General features: G+C 38.1%; 1 protein-coding gene across 1 annotated transcript in view; it reads left to right on the forward strand.

Moving 5' to 3' along the window:
• Positions 1-15,332, forward strand: part of LOC149305407 (XK-related protein 4-like) — a 109,469-nt gene extending 94,137 nt beyond the window's left edge. Inside the window, exon 3 of the mRNA XM_089477463.1 lies at positions 14,386-15,332. Within this exon, the coding sequence (XP_089333589.1) occupies positions 14,386-15,332 (947 nt within the window). The remainder of the gene's footprint in view (positions 1-14,385) is intronic.
• Positions 15,333-17,827: the final 2,495 nt, after the last annotated feature.

Below are 17,827 nucleotides of genomic sequence, written 5' to 3' on the forward strand. Positions count from 1 at the left end.
AAACTTTTTTTACTTCAGCCTTTTTTATCATCCCCTTCATTTCCAAAATATAAATATGTCGACAGCGTAGATATCTATATATCTCTTACTGATGTATGGAATATTACACGGGAGCACAGCACCAATTAAATTATAATCTGTATATGTGTTGACGTGTCTTGGTTTCTCTATCCACATCTATATATCTAACAGGGAAAAATATCCCACACTTATACACTTATGAAAAACACCTGTTGACGGTCTGAAACTTTGGGTTCTCCCAGTAAAGTTGAAGCATGCCATCCTTTTTGTGAGATGGAGGAGATGGGCACTAGCTGCCAGGATGAAGCACTTTGTGGTGAAACAATTTTAAAATAATCATGTTATTTACATGAAAGAAGGACATCACTGAGGCAAACACTGTTTTCTTTACTGACCGCTGTGATCATTACATTACATTTATTTATATAGCACCAGGGGATTCCATAGCTCTTTTACAATCAGTGGAATAATTTAAAATCACACACAATAGCCAATAGGTACAAACGGAGAAGAGGGCCCTGCTTTTGTGAGTTTACAATCTAGTCAATTAGTTGAATTCCTGAACCTAAAGTTAATTGAAGACAATAGGGGATTGTTATAATAATAATAATAATAATAATAACAATAGTGCTCCAGTGGTATATTTATGGGGTATGCTGCCCTAGCTATATCCCTTGGAGGCACTCCAAGTATTATCATTCTAATAGTGTCATTCCCAACTGCTTGGCTTCTCAAAGGTCTGGGATATGATGTTGTATGTTGCTTTACCTTAGATCAGGGGTAGGCAATCTTAGGCTCTCCTGATGTTGTGGACTACATCTCCCATAATGCTTTTACAGTAATAATGCTGGCAAAGCATTAAGGGAAATGTAGTTCACAACATCTGGAGAGCTGAAGATTGCCTACCCCTGCCTTAGATGATGCTGAAAAAACTACCAGTTTTGAAGAACACTGATTTCCCCTTCCCCTATTGACATCTGTAGCGTACTAGGGAGGCCCTAATAAAGAAGCTCAGGGGCTGCCATCCTCCTCCAATCTGCTACTATTGGACAAGTCAGCCTGAGTAAGAGAATTGCGCTGAAGTGAACCTAACACATGTACACTGGGAATGCAACACTGATTCATACTAATGGGTGAGAGCTTTGTTACTGTGTTACCATAGATAAATCCTATTAAAATACTTTTTATCTATACATATCTGAATTATTGCTCACAACCAGATATTCTAATTGCTAATTTGGGTTTCTGTTATTTTGATAAACATCATGGAGAAAAAGAGAATAGTGGGATTTACTGAGCAAAACAGATCCTACTTTCCTTGGGAAATGCTATGCTTTTTCTAAATAAGACTTCCTTGTAATTGACTAAAGTAAATGATTTCCTGCCACAATTGATGAACATGATGTAGAATTCATTTGTCCTTTAAGGTGTCCTGTGAGGCATAGAGAGAAGTATCTAAATCTATCCAATGTGGCTTTGAAGGGGAAGTAATTAAAGTCACAGGCTGAGCCATCCACATGTTTGAGCTAGATAACCAAATAATTGACTGTAATGGTCCTGTTGCTGAAGGACAATAATAAAAAGATAAATGTTACTGAAACCAAATTTATCTTGGGTAATTTTATTGATATTATACTTTTACTGTCAAGCCAAAGAAAGTCATTTTGCAGACTGCACAATGCTTTGAACATTGTAGAATGTTCTCAATGAGAAAAGGTAATTGTTCATTTTCTGGGATGTAATTTTCATGGTGATAGAGACTTTACATACTGTAGCACATATCTGTCATAGAATGACATTAAAAAGTTCAACGGCTTTGTCATAGATGATGCGATTTAAATACATTTTACTTATTATCAAATCTCTCACCTAATGCTATATTTTGCAGCAGTTTGGAGAAATGTCTACCAACCATTGCCAGGTCATTGGTCAGCTTTTAGGTACTAGGGTTGGCCAAATCAGGATTTTCCATGTTGATGTCTAAAGCTTAACTGACACAAATGGTTAGAGTTTCAGAGCCGTCTGACACAAATCATCAGAATTGTGCCAGATACTAACTGTCCAGAATGAAAAGCAGTTTTTTTCCTAATTAGCAATGATATTAAGCTCTAGAAAAAAAAAAACAGATACCATGGTTGTCTTCTTTTGCTGGTTTTGGATGATGCAGTGATCTAATCTAATGTTCTAGAGTGCCACAGGGTGCACACAGAGGCCTTTGTAGACCAGAACTTTGCCAACATTTTACAATTTCACTAACACATGATTAACATATTTTATTTTCAATGGCTCCCTGATATCCCTTGTAACCCCCTATATGCCACTCTGCTTCGAGAAAGCCCTTATTCCCCCACCCATATGCCACTCTTACCCTCCCCAGTGCTTCCCTTGACTTGTCCCCCATACTTCAGATTGCTTGGTGTCTAGTGGGGCTGCCAGAGAGGAGGATCCAGGTCCCCTGCAGCACTGCGGGGGATCTGGATCTTAGCCTTGTAGTCAGACCTCTATTTGAGGTCTGATTAGAAGACAACCTCCAATCAGAGGCGTATCTACTGAAAATAGCGCCTATGGCAAGCACTGAAATTGCGCCCCTGTCCAAATATCTAAAACCCATTTACTAGCCCCTGCTGCCTATATATATATAAATATTAGTCCCTGCTGCTGATAGCAGGTATAGATCAACACACAAACCCAGATCAATTGAAATTCACTTGTGATCTCAGCACTGAAGGTATAGATCAAATAAACAGAATCAGACATACAAATCCTGTATTTGCAAGTATACAATAATAATAGATGAAACGTAGCATCGCAGGTATACATCAAATAAATACATGGAAACAGCATTGCAGGTATTAATCAACTGAATAAGACATATAACCCTGTATTTGCAGGTACACATAAATAATGTATGGAAACATAGCATAGCACATATGGATCTACAGAATAACACAAAAACCCAGCTTTGCAGGTAAAGGTCAATTGGAATTTGCATAAAAACACGGCATTAAAGGTATATTTAAAACCCCCTAAATTACAGGCATAGATCACAGGTTGCACACCCCAAAGCCAGCCCTGGCGTCCACACTGCCCACATAGAACCTGACCAGCACCCAGATTACACACATTAGATTTGCAATCTTTGTCCTCAAATAGCCCAGCACAAGTCAACTTTGTCCCCAAACAGTCCGGCCTGTCCCATCTTTGTCCCATATACACCCTGCCTGTGCCATCTTGGTCCCCAAGGCTCAAACCTCCTGCTAGTGCCATCTTTGCCCTTCCACAATTTTACATCTATGATACCCAAACACTTTTACAGTCACTCACTAATTCACACTTTAATTCAGACAATTCATCCACACATTAACTCATGCTCTCCCTCATTCAGACAACTCATCCACACATTAACTCATGCTCTCCCTCATTCACTCAATGCATCGACACATTAACTCATGCTCTCCCTCATTCAGACAATTCATCCACACATTAACTCATGCTCTCCCTCATTCAGACAACTCATCCACACATTAACTCATGCTCTCCCTCATTCAGACAATACATTCACATATTAACTCATGCTCTCCCTCATTCACTCAATGCATCCACACATTAATGCACACTCTTTACTTATATCTACCCCCTCTCCCTCCCCTTTCACTTTCTACCCCCCTCTCCCTCCCCTATCACTTTCTACCCCCTCTCCCTCCCCTATCACTTTCTACCCCCTCTCCCTCCCTTATCACTTTCTAATCCCCTATCCCTCCCTTATCACTTTCTAACCCCTCTCCCTCCCCATTACCCACTATATACCCTCTCCTCCCCTACCCACTATATACCCTCCCCCTCACTATATACCCTGCCCCCCCTACTATATACCCTCTCCCCCCCTACCCACTATATACTCTTTCCCCCCCTACCCACTATATACCCTCTCCCCCCCTACCCACTATATATCCTCTCCCCCCTTACCCACTATATATCCTTTCCCCCCCTACCCACTATATATCCTCCCCCCTACCCACTATATATCCTCTCCCCCCCACCCACTATATATCCTCTCCCCCCTTACCCACTATATATCCTCTCCCCCCTACCCACTATATATCTTCTCCCCCCCTACCCACTATATATCCTCTCCCCCTACCCACTTCATATCCCCCCCTACCCACTATATATCCTCCCCCCCTACATATTCCCCCCCCTACCCACTATATATCCTCCCCCCCTCTCACCTTCAAGTCCAGCGACGGGAGCACAATGCTGCTGTCTTCCTGCACCGCTCGCTGGTGCCCGCTGCTTCACTGCTGAGCGCCGTAATATGACGTCATATTTCGGCACCCAGCAGTGAAGCAGCGGGCACCAGCGAGCGGCTTTTAAACGCTGTCTTCTTTCTTTTGATGCGGGGATCCGCATCAGTGTTTAAAAGCCGCTCGCTGGTGCCCGCTGTTTCACTGCTGAGCGCCGCAATATGCCGGCATATTGCGGCGCTCATCATGAAATGCCGGTACCGGGACGGGGGTAGAGGGCGTGGAGGAGAATGAGGGGCGCCGAGCGGTTGCTAGGCGCCCCTCTCTCTCCTCCGCATAAAAAACAAACAAAAAAAACCCGGCTTTTAAAAGCCGCTCACCGGCGCCCCCCTTGAGATGGCGCCCATGGCACGTGCCATAGCTGCCATACCCTATATACGCCTCTGCCTCCAATATAAGACAGTTATTTTTCAGAGCATTTGCTCTGAAAAAAACCTTGTCTTATAATCGAGCAAATACGGTAGGTACTTCCCAGCAAAGAGATTTGGTCTAATCAGACCAAGTGACAGAGGAGGTTCAGTGTTCATAATTTGGGGAAAACAAATAAATGTCTAATTTTTACCTTAAATGGGCTTGTGTTAGGGACGTTATTACGTAAGAAGAATAATTGTAGACAATAACTTAGCAACAGTGTTCAATAGCAGTCAGCTGCTGTAAAGGCCAGTAAGAAATTGTCATGTGTAAAAAGAGGTAATAACTCATGTGATGGAAATATAATTTTACCTCTGTATAAGTCAACAGTAAGACTCCACCTTGAACATACGGTGCAAGTCTTCACACATGTTCTTAAAAAGGATATTGCTTGAAAAAGTGGAGAAAATGAATAGGAGGAATGACCCTAGTTATGCAGAACGACCTGTTCATTAATAGGATTGAGCAAAGAACAAGGGTTCTTTACCTTAAAAACAATAAAGATGTGGAATTCACTACCCACAGAGGTTGTGCTATCAAATTCAATAGTTGCCTTTAAATAAAGCCCAGATGATCTTTTAGCAATGAAAAGTAGTCAGGGATGTAGTAAGTTTTAAGGATAGGATTTGTTAAAGCTTTTTGCTCCAGTGAGAAGTCATATTGCCATTCTGGAGTCAAGAAGGAAGTTTCTCCGTGTTGAGGCACAATTGAAAATCACTTTAATGTACAGTTTTTGCTTTTACCATCTCTTGGATTGACAGCAAGTTAATAATTGAACAACCATGGTTTAGGTCAATTTATTTTTTATATAGCACAATCATATACTTGTGGCAAGATGCCAGTTAGAGCCTTTTTTTAGGTGCATACTACTTGGTTATGGTGACAAAGTTCTAATTTTATCTAATAGGTGGCTTCTAGCCATGGTAGATATGATAGTAGTTATATACTGTATATGTACAGTACACCATAAGTTTACATAGGTAGTGTATAATGTCCTACACTTCTCAAGCATGGTTGACTTGCTCATACCTCTGACAGTAAAAGGATTACTAGATCATAAACATGTAATTTGGAATAATTAGCTAATTTTTCATATATATCGTCTCTTTTAGACATGTCTTACTGGCAAGAAAACAATTGGTTGTTTAGTGTTCTTTGATGTGACAAGGCGATCCTCACATTGGGAGCAGCCAAGTTTAAGACTGAAACTCAAAAGGGTTAACCCTATTTTGTCCCTAACTAAGCATGTTTTTGATTACGGTGCATTAAGGTAGTTGTAGTTCCACAATGACTGCAGAGCTACTTACCGTCAACACATTGGTTTTAGCTATGTACAAATGATTGGCTTCCACAATTGCTGCTGAAGTCATGAAAAGTGCGCTGGCATCAGCCAAGAGTCAAGCTAATATAATCCAAATGAGATTTTTTTCTAATAATGCTAATCAGTACTGCCTCGGGGGAATAAGTGTATACACAGCTGCTGCACACGTTATAACGGAATTCCATATTGAAGACAATTCTAAATGTATTTAAAGATCCACCTAGGTTTCGTTTCAAATGCATTGTCTTCCCCTCCTGGTGCAAATGAACTGATGCTAGCAGCTGGTCCTGCAATCCTTAGTGCCTTGTTGATAGAAATAAAACCATGGACATTTTTCACGTTTGGGTCCTTCAATATATAACAATGAAAAAAACATATTTTTCATTATCATTGAGGGAGGCAGGCATATTGGTGATGATTTGTTGTATAATCTCTTTCCAAGAAGAAACAGCTTGAAAATCCATAGTGCCAGGTAACCACAGACTGCCATATGGCTACACTGTCTGTTGCAATATATTCTCTTTCAGGAGTGATCATAGCAAGAAAAAAAAAACCGTTTTCCTAGTATGTATAATTTAAAGTTTAAATCATATTCTACCATAGTTAAATAGTAATAGTCCATGGAAATATGTTGTTTTTTGTTAAAATAGGTCCATCGAAATCAGCAAAAATATTTGAACCACTGGTTTATTGTGTCCATGTTGCATTAAACATACATTTGCGCCACTAATTCCATTGCTTCCAGAGAACAAACCTAAAAGCTACTAACTATCCATGCCTGCATATGAAAGTTCCTCAACTTCTGTATTAACAAAAGTGTTTTCTCCAGTACCCTACAAAAACAATTTAGACACTTGTTCTTATGCTTAAATTCATCTTAGGCTAGGCCCACCATATTTATATATATGTATGATTGCATTTAAGGTATGGTGACCACATTGGCCATTTTTCCTGGACATATACAGTATACATTTCCCATTTTGCTGACCGCTCATGTAAAGTGCTGACCTACAGTAGACCTGGTATGTAAACTCATCACACATGAATATGCAATATTGGACTTGATTCTGAGACCTAGTCTAAGACTGCATCATAAAATCATTCTCACAAACTAGCAAGTCAACTTCTACAGCACAGATCCAAAACAAGATCACTAACTGCACAAATGCAAGTACAAATTTAGCATGTGTATTTCATAATCCACAGTCTTACCATTAGGCATCTAATGAAATCAAAGTTAGCCTTTTTATTGACATTAGCACAAGTTGCTGCCATAGCCATTGCCATTACAGCCAATAGTGTGAGTAGTGTCAGTGTTATAATGGTGTAACAGTGGCTTCTGTTTTACACTATAGTCTACATTTTGCAATTTTTCACTAGAATACTATGTTTTTGTCCCTCTGAGCATTTGGAGAGTGTTCATTTAAGCTTTGTATGGCTACTTTGATTTATTGTGTATTCTATACACAGTTCTTTAAGAACTGTAATTTACATGTAAAAATACAATTCATTTAAGTGATATTTATATTCTGTGCAGCTCATTCAATTGTCTAGTAGAAAATGTTTTTCTGTTGGTTATAATGTAGGGTTTTTTGGGGGGGGGGGTTTTGCAGCCACTGTCTATAATCCACAGGTTAGATTATCTGTCTAATTTGTGCTAGCAGTGGTGGAAAATGCACGGTTTGTGGTTCATTTATGTGACCTCAGGTAGCAATAGTGGAAAACTACTTCTACTAAGCAACTCCATAGGGTGAGCAGACTTATGGTGCCTGAAATGGATACATTTTTACACATTGATTCTAGAAAGCAGAAACAAACCACCCAGCCGGTGTACAGAGAGGTTTAAAGATAGTATAACCCTTTCAAGAAGTATTTATAAATGACATGTTTCTACAAAGAAGCCCACTTTAAAAGGGAAAGAAAATAGTCTTCTGCCAAAACAAAAGGAAACTGACACATTTGTAGCAAGCAGTTCAATTGAAAAGCACTGATGTGGTTAAATGAAGTGAGAGGTGACATTTATCTGATAAAACCCTGAAGAGTTTAATTTCTCTCTTAGTTAACAGGGGACAAAAATGAACTGATGCAAATACACTTAAATATCCTTTTAACCCTTTCTATGCTGGTGCAGTCTTTATGATTCATAAAGATTAAAGCCATGCTACATCTGTGCTACACAAATGTTACTTGCACAGCAGCTCGCATAGAAACTGCAAGCTGTAATGAAGACAGGGTTCTGCGCAAGGTAAGAGGGAGAAGAGCCATGCAAGCTACACTGAGAGAAGGCCAGAGTGAGAGTATGTGTGTATGTCTGCATGTGTAAACAAATAGTGAGCATGTGGATGTTAGTGAATGGTGTAACATAGTGTGTGTATTAGTGTATGAGAGAATGAGCTAGTGTAACCTTTAGATAGAGTATGTGTTTGTGTATGGTGTTAGCATGTGTGTAAATATATGATGTGGGCAAGGATGTGCTACTACATGTTGTTAGAGTGTGTGTATGTTAGTGTATGGTGTTAACATGAGTTTGTGTCAGTAAGTGTGTGTGTGTGTTAGCACATTGTGCTAGAGTTTCAAGGGTGAGCTTAGGGTTAGTGATGCAAGAGAGAGAAGGAGAAGGAAGAAGGCACAACCATCTCCTACCACCCTATTTTGTTTATTTTGCCACTTGGGGGGGCAATCAGACAATCAGTTTTCTCCATGGATCAAGAAGCTAAATAGAATATTTATTCTATCATTTATACCCTTGTATGTTCTGCTTTTCGGAAAAAAAAACATCCATTGTATTTGATAGCACTACCTCTCTTGGCAGTGAATTCCATACCTTTATTGCTGTTACTGTAAAGAATATTTCCTTTGTTTATGGAATTTTTGCACAGTCTCAGAGCATGACCTCTGGTTCTTTGTTCATTTCTGTTAATGAACAGGTAAGCAATATTTTTTACCATTTGGGAGTTGAGTCTACATTATGGGTGTGATCTTTTTTTTTTTTTGCAAGATTGCCTCATTATATCAAGCACTATTACTGCTATTTGGTTTTTAGTCAAAAAGTTGAGTCACATGTCATGTATTTTCAACCACTGTTCATACTAATTACATTTTAGACAGGTCTTTGAATTGAGTCCATTGATTCTAACCCTGCTTTATAAAGATTAAAGATAGATTAAATAGATAATTGTCTTGATGCACGATAACAGGAGTGAAAAAAACTCCAAGGGGGTTTGTGGAGTCAATTTGTGAGTGGATTAAAGGGGATTAGCAACAAAATGTCAGGAGCCTATGAAACCGAAGATTGAAAGGTTAAGGATAGAATAATTTTTTTTCCTCAGCAATGTTTTTAAAAAGGTCCTGCTACATATGTGATAATGAATGGATTTTCACAAACATGCCAAATGCACATCATTTTCAATCAGCATAAAAATTTGGTGACCGTTTGATGCACAGCCTATACTTTAACTAGTGAAAGTTTAGGGTAAACCATAAATCCTATTACATTAAAAAACTTAAACGGAATAATTTTATTAAAGGTCTTTAAACCTTTCAGTAAATGTATACAATATAGGTGGTTATATAATTAGATATTTCCTCACTATGCCTTTTAAGGTTGGTATATTGATACACCTTAAGCTCTGCATTGCCCTTTCTGTGAAGCTGGAGACCACAGGTACCAGGGCTGGACTGACCGGGACACCAGAAAATATTTTCCCCTGGGTTAGTCTGAAAGCATCTTCCACATGGCTAAGTGCCACAGAAACCAACGGCTAGACACCATCCTAAGCAAGGAAGCGCAGACAGGGACATGGTAAGCTTTAGGAAGCGGAGGAGAAAGGAGGGATTTAATTATTTAATCTCTTTAATGTAGGAGTGCAGAATGTCAGTGTGTATATATATATGCGAGTGTAATTATTTTGCCTTTTCAAAGCATAAAAAGGGAATAACTTCCCTTTCCCTAGTCAGTGTGACTAAATATATATGGATAGTGTATTTCCGTCAATGTGACCATGAAAACCAATGTCTAGAAATATATATCCACCTTAGCTTGATTAATTGCTGGCATGAAGGCCAAATAAGTACATTTACATAATTGGCTAAAACACCCTCAAAAGAAAATGTACATGGACTCCTGCCAAGACAATGAAACACCACTACAGCCCTATTTCCATGTAAAATGCATACTTACTGCATGCAGATTGTAGCAGGCATCATTTAGTTATTTGTGTTATTTGTATTTAATCCCTCCACAGCTGCCACTACTGAATCAGGAAGCATTCATGAGTACGCTTTTCCAACATGCGGAGTAGAAGTCCCATTAGTCAATGGAAGCTTAGACAGAGTCCTGACAGCTTGTGACTATACAGATTTTTTTAAGTTTTCCCAATAAAATGTATCACATGTGACTGAAGTTGCTAAGTGTCAGCCTCTTATCTAACACAAGAAGTCCATTTTGTTATCCTTAAAGAAACGATACAGGGATAGAGAGAAAGCACTGGTCAGAACAGGGGTAGGCCCCAAAATTGTTTATAGTGGACATTTACTGAGGTGTCTGGAGGACAATTTAATGTTGTTGTATGGACCTTAACAAATCTTGTACAGACACATTGCCTATCCCTGGGTAAGGGAGAACACATGGACAGGGGAAGTAAAGAGTAAGAGTAGATAAGGGAAGGTTTTAAGCAATGCTTCAGGTCTGATTTTTAGGATTTCTCGGGTTAAAGAAGAATTATTCTGCCTTTGATATATTTTATAGTGACGGTATGTAGCAATTACCAGTCTGTATATTAGTGATAAATTATCATCTCCTGTGGCAGGATAAGTAAATCTTTTATTGTGTGTTGGCTTTAGAGAAAGTGTGGTGCTGTGCTGTTTAGATTCTGGGCTAAAGATACATCCCCTTACAGAGGGGATTCATCTAAACAGGCTGGCTAAGTGTTATGGGATTTGATATTCAACAAGTGAGACAAATTTGATACATCTATTCTGGGAAAGTTGAAATAAAAGACAGATTGAGTAATGAATGCTGCTAAGGGACATCATAGAGAGTAAAAAAGAAAAACTGACTGGATTGTAATATGGGATGAATGTGATATAGAGGATGGTTTGATATATAAAGTAAAGGTGACTGTGACAGACAGGGATTCTCAGGGGTCGTTTATCACACATGAAGCAGTAGGTGAGAGTGGCTGCGTGGTCATCCAGCACGAATGGCTTCCTGGAGGAATACAAGGTACAGTGCTATATAATACCTCATGATTTATTTAGTTTTGCATATTTGTCACATTTTAAAACTCTAAAAATGTTTAATAAAAGACAGACAATGTGAGTAAACACAAAATGCAAGTTTAAAATGATGATTTAATTAATTGAAGGTAAAGACTTGATCTATATCCTCCATGTGAAAATGTAAATTGCTGAAGTCGCCCAGTTCCTTAAGAAGCAAGGCAGTCCCAGACCACCGCTGTTTTTGACTTTTGGTATAATGTTCTTATTGTGGAAAGCTGTCGGCTTATTGCCAGATGTAGTGGGACCCATGTCTTCCAAAGTTCCACTTTTAAGTCCACAGAACATTATCCCAAAAGTCTTTGGGGTCATCAAGATATTTTTTGTGTGAGAATGTGAGACAAGCCTTTCTGTTCATTTTGGTCAGCAGTGGTTTTTTTCTTGCAACTCTCTCATGGGTGTCATTTTTACACAGCCTCTTTTTTATTGTGGAATCGTGAACACTGACCCTAACTGAGGCAAGCGAGGTGTGTAGTTCTTTCATATTAGTCTGGGTCCCTTTGTGACCTCCTACATGAGTCACCAATGCACTCTTGGAGGATTTTTGGTAGGCCGGCCACTACTGGGATGGTTCACCACTGTTCTATGGTTTGCTGGACTCCCAGAGCCTTAGAAATGCCTTTTGTAACACTTTCCAGACTGACTTTATTTCTCATCAGTTTCTTTAGATCCTTTAGCCTTTAGCCTGGGTGTGTCTAAAAACCCAATTATGAATTATTATGTTAGTTAATTGGTTGACTTAGTAACTAAGGTAGCAATTACTTTTTTATATATGGCTGGGCGGGGTTAGATAGCTTTTTCCTTCTATACATCAAATCATCATTTGCACAAAAGTGCATTTTGTGTTAACTTGGGTTATCTAATCTTATCTTATATTAAAATTAGTTTGATCTGAAAAATGTATGTGTGACATGTATGTAAAAAATAAAGATTTGAGTAAGAGTCAGGCAGACCATTATATTTTGAATTTATTCATGTGATCACTGTGAAAATAAATCAAAGGCAGGAGAGATACTGTGAAAATAAAGTAATAAGAAAAAGCAATAGGACATTTTTTTTTTAATTTTCACACACGTTATTGCATTTTAAACAGTGAACAGTAGTGTCTATAAAATAGTCTTTAAAGAAAGCCTTCTCTGTCCTTAAAAAAACACTTTATTACCCCCACTTCCACACATCCTTTAGTTACCTAAATGTGCGTGGAAGAGTGTACATGTACATACAGTATGTGCGTATGAGTGAGAGGAAGAGTCTAAGTTTGAGTGAGTGTATGTGAGTGGCAAAAACAGTGATTTTTTGTCCATTAGGGTTGTCTTATATTCAGGCCTTTTCTTTTTTTTCTTTCATTAAGATCCAAAGTTTAGGGAGTCGTACGGTATTTCCACTTAAATTGTTCTAGTTTGTGCATAAAGAATTAAAAATATTAAATGGAAAACTGGCCAACCAAAAAAACGTTATATTTGTGAGAGAGAAATTATTACAAACAAGGTCAGTTAAGCTTTCGATGAACTGCACTTTGATTTGCTGTAAAGCAAAGGTATAAGACAAGGCTTGGGTTTGTAACAACAAATAATTGATGTTCCCTATAAGGAAGGATTCCCCGGTGAGATCAGTTAGTTTGACTAGAGAAAATTAACAGACGGGAGGACAATAAAAGGAAGAGACAGTGTAGAGGAACAGACAAATCATAAATTATTCAACGATGTTTTGTGAATGAGCTATTTTCGTTATAGCTAGTTTATCAGAAGCACTAAAAGGTAAGGGAATCTGGGAAACCATTGTTTACACAAACAATAAACAAACAGTTAAGCCTTCAATAGCTTGTAGGTCATTAGATTAGATAGAGTATGCGGACTAGTGCCATCTAATCTACTGGGCAAAAAGAACAGCTGATCAGGGCTTGAGAGTTATCAAAGGCCCATACATGACGGCCCCTTTCACTATTGTTTGTGTTTCAATGTCCTAAAATAGCATGTTTTGAGACAGGTAACGTGCATAAAAGATATACGTAAAACCATACCTGTGAACACTAAATTACCAAAGAGGGACACTTTGTGATCATATGCTACAGGCCCTGCTTCTCCAGGTCAGTTTCTGCTTTCTCTGGGCAAGAAAGAAACATTTGGATATGCCCAGTTTCCAACCAAATTTCATGCCCCCGTGGCTAACCCCTTCCCTTCACAAACCCGAGAAGAGGGAAAACTTCTGGTTACCAGTGGATGTTTCTATTTATGTTTATGATTCATTGATAGCTATTTATATAGTGGATTTACAATTTAGTTATAAACATACTTGCTATACGTGCTATTATATATTGTTTGCATATTTTTTTTACATTTAGGTCTAGGGAACATTTTGATACACTCATACCCAGCAAACATTCTTAGCTCATAGAAAAATGGACATGAAGGAAGGAAAGAAGGGCAGATGGAATGGGTTCCCATAGAGGGACTGTCTTTTAAAAAAAAAATGGATGGGTATGCTGAGAAAAATAATAATATGGGCTGATTGGGAGTAAGTTGGGCAAAGGACAAAACAAACCCAGTTCATCAACCTGGAAAAAAGGAGTACATTGACATAGTGGAGGCTATGAAATACGTGGCCATATAGTGTGATGGAATACCTTAGATAGGTATTTTTTAATCTTATTGGCTGGGTATGCACTGAATTCTTGTTTGTTTTGTGTACCTATTGGTCATTATTATTCAAGCAGCAACCCAGGAATCTGAATTTAATGCCTTTTTTTAGGTTGTGCACTCCTCTATCTTTGTATATTCCTTGTGCTATGAAAAAGGGAAGACTGACTGCTATTGCAAACCAACAACAAATGAGATGAGTTGATACATGTTTCTGAAAGATCTCTTTAAGTGAACAACCAGGAGGAAGGGTCATTACCCATCCCATTACAGTGGGCATGGGATTGTGTCATTTTAAATGGCAATGTAAAGATGGACTTTCTAAAACAAAAAAATAATTCATTTCAAATTAAGTACATATATATTTAACTGATTTGACCAAATTAGTCATTATAGTTTTTTGTTTCTGTTTCAGGTGTGACTGCAGCAGCATCTCTCGTTTCCTTGGCTTGGGCTCTCGCATCATATCAGAAGGCATTACGTGACTCTCGGGATGACAAGAAACCCATCAGTTACATGGCTGTTATCATACAGTTTTGCTGGCACTTCTTTACCATTGCGGCCAGAGTGATAACATTCGCTCTCTTTGCCTCGGTTTTCCAACTCTACTTTGGAATATTTATTGTGCTTCATTGGTGCATCATGACCTTCTGGATTGTCCATTGTGAGACAGAATTCTGTATCACTAAATGGGAGGAAATTGTGTTTGATATGGTAGTTGGAATAATCTATATCTTTAGCTGGTTTAACGTCAAGGAAGGAAGGACACGGTGTAGGCTATTTATTTATTATTTTGTCATCCTACTGGAAAACACTGCCTTGAGTACCCTTTGGTATCTACATAAGGGCATACAAATCCCGGATGCATTTGCTATCCCAGCACTGTGTGTAGTGTTTAGCAGCTTTTTAACTGGTATTGTTTTTATGTTGATGTACTATGCCTTCTTTCATCCTAATGGACCTAGGTTTGGGCAGTCTCCAAGCTGTGCTTGTGAAGACCCTGTAACTGCCTTCCCATTGCCCCCTGAGGTGGCATCAAACACTCTAAGGTCTATGTCTAACAATCGAAGTGTGACCAGTGACCGAGACCAGAAATTTACTGAAAGAGATGGCTGCATGCCAGTCTTTCAGGTGAGGCCTACAGCTCCCTCAACACCATCATCAAGGCCTCCAAGGATTGAAGAATCAGTCATTAAAATAGACCTGTTCCGGAACAGGTATCCAGCCTGGGAGAGGCATGTGTTGGACAGAAGCCTACGGAAGGCAATCTTAGCCTTTGACTGTTCGCCTTCTCCGCCCAGGCTTCAGTATAAAGATGATGCTCTTATTCAGGAGCGCTTGGAATATGAAACCACATTGTAACAAAAACACAAACTAATATCGAAGTTAAAACTGCAAATAAAAACAGAATATAAAAGGACTATCGAGCGTTGAAACAATACGTAAAACAATAAGGGTTGCCCAGCAGATTGTTGGCAATAACTTAACTGTATAATCTTCTATACCAGAAATGATCAATATACCATGGCAATTGAAGCCATGGAGAAAAGCTTAAAAAGAGGCTATTCATCATGATTATCATTCTGCCTACTGATGTATGTATGCCTGAAGAAGAAGCCATTTAGTACAGTTTAACACATTGTACTGCTGAGGGACATGCAGTGCATCACACCAGCCAGAAAACTGGCAAAATGAGAAAGAAGAATAGATGGACTCCGATGGTAGAAAAGGGGGAAAAGAGAAGCACAGCCTACAGTAGCTATATGCAGCAATTGATATTCCTGTGGTTTATCTTTATTTAAAAGACACTATCGTATAAATTGTCATTATGTAATTGTGGCTTTACACTAAATAAACCTACTGTTAACACATAGCCCAAAATGAAAAAAAAAAAATAGATAAACAACAGAGCACATTTGAGAAGCCAACATTGAATAAGGCAGTGTGTGAGGGCTCAAAATGTACCAAATGTCTTTAATAAATAGGTAAAAAAAACACTTTGCCTTGTTCACAAAGCATTAGCATACCATTTCTGTTGAGGAATGTAATCCAATATATCAGTCCCATTGCAAAACAGTTTACAATGTGTTGTATTTAAAATTATGTTTATAGTCTGTTTTCAATTTTATTTTTGTTTTATTGCACTTATGAAAATGGCTAATCTGTCAAAAATCTCCCTGTTTTTCATTGGCACTCACTAGACCTAATCCAAGACAAGTTGGACAATGTCTCCAGTGCATAGCATAGAATGATATTCATGATGATATACCCAGCTGGCAAAAAAAAAACAAAAAAATGGACATTTGGATTCAAAGATGAGTGGACCTTTCATGTAACTAAAGGAATTGGTTGGTTGTCCCATACAGGAGATAAGGGTTTGAGAACTCTGAATGCATGGCTTCAGATATGACAGAAGGATCTCAACATGCCATATTCTCCTAGTGCCAAACATTACATATTGTGTATGACTGCTCTTGCTGCTTGAGGAACACAGAATAAGTGGCATGACAAGCACAGCAAGAGTATGAAGCAAGAAGGAACAGCTCTCCAAGTGTACAGACAGTTTATCTTTTATATCTATATCTGAGTAACATGATGTCTCTTAGAGGCTTTTTGGCCATGGATTAGTAAGTATACACAGTTCCGTAGAATAAACTCCATTTGTGGAAGACCATCTAGATTCTGGTTAAGATCTGTTTTCATATCAATAATGATGAATCTTGGTAAAACTCTGTTGCTCCATATATATATGTCTATAGGTTTTTATCTCCCCTTAATATAAAATACTGTATATTCTACATCTAGAAACAGTTTCCAAATGGTGCTTTCAGTTACATTGAAACTGACCGTCATATTTACTAATTACATTTGGTGCAGTAATTCATTTGATATTTGAGTCTTAGGTAAAATGTGGTTTACAAGAAACAGGTATTCATTTTTATAGACCTTTTAGACAAAATATCCACTTGACTGAAGACACCACAGGTATAAGATCTATAGGCTACCACCTTCACCATATTAATAAAATGTTTTTAGTGATATACAGTTGGCAACACAAATGCTCACTAAAGGCAAGTACCGGAGATATTTTATATTGTAAAATGTAATTTTATTGTATAATTAGCAACGGACTATAAAAAGCAACAATCCATTTAACTTAACGGGGTAGTTACAAAGTGATCACTTAAGACTCTGCAGAACCTTAGGAAAACCAAGGGCTCAAAGCCCATTATAATGCTAAGTATTCCCATTTTCTTAAAATATTAATGTTAGTTTATTTACAGAATGTATTATTTCATGCTATGTCATTTTATAGGACTAATTACATTGCCATGATAAACCTTAAAAGGCTAATTTTCTTTACAAATTATTATCTTGAGGTGGTCTTCTCACCAAGGGTAGTTGAAAATTCCTCAATCAGTCTAAGCTGAGCGCAATTTTCAGAATGGTGTTTTGTGATAAAGTACATAGAATTACCGAGTAAATCCATGCTCATGTAAGGCAATGCTATCAATGAAAAGGTTTCATAGATATTTTTTTTTTTATTACCCAAGGGTATATCTGCTGCTTGAGAGTCATTGTCAATGACTGACATATTATGGGGATCTATGCATTTAATATTTTATTTCTCAATATGAATACATATTTAAGATACACGATATACATGTGGATTGGTCAGACCTAGTAATGATGCATTTTAGAACACCTTCCATGTCAAGTACTCCATCTACACTTTACGTATTATCTGGTAACCCCTGCGTCATTTGCATCACTTTAACTAGCTATTTATTCAGTTACATTTGTGTTCACTTGTTTCATGTATGTCTACAATAGATGTATGTTTCACATAAAAGATT

The sequence above is a fragment of the Sceloporus occidentalis genome, unplaced genomic scaffold (genome assembly GCF_023333645.1).
Source record: "Sceloporus occidentalis isolate IW3139 unplaced genomic scaffold, rSceOcc1.0.p SCAF_11, whole genome shotgun sequence".
NCBI lineage: Eukaryota > Metazoa > Chordata > Lepidosauria > Squamata > Phrynosomatidae > Sceloporus > Sceloporus occidentalis.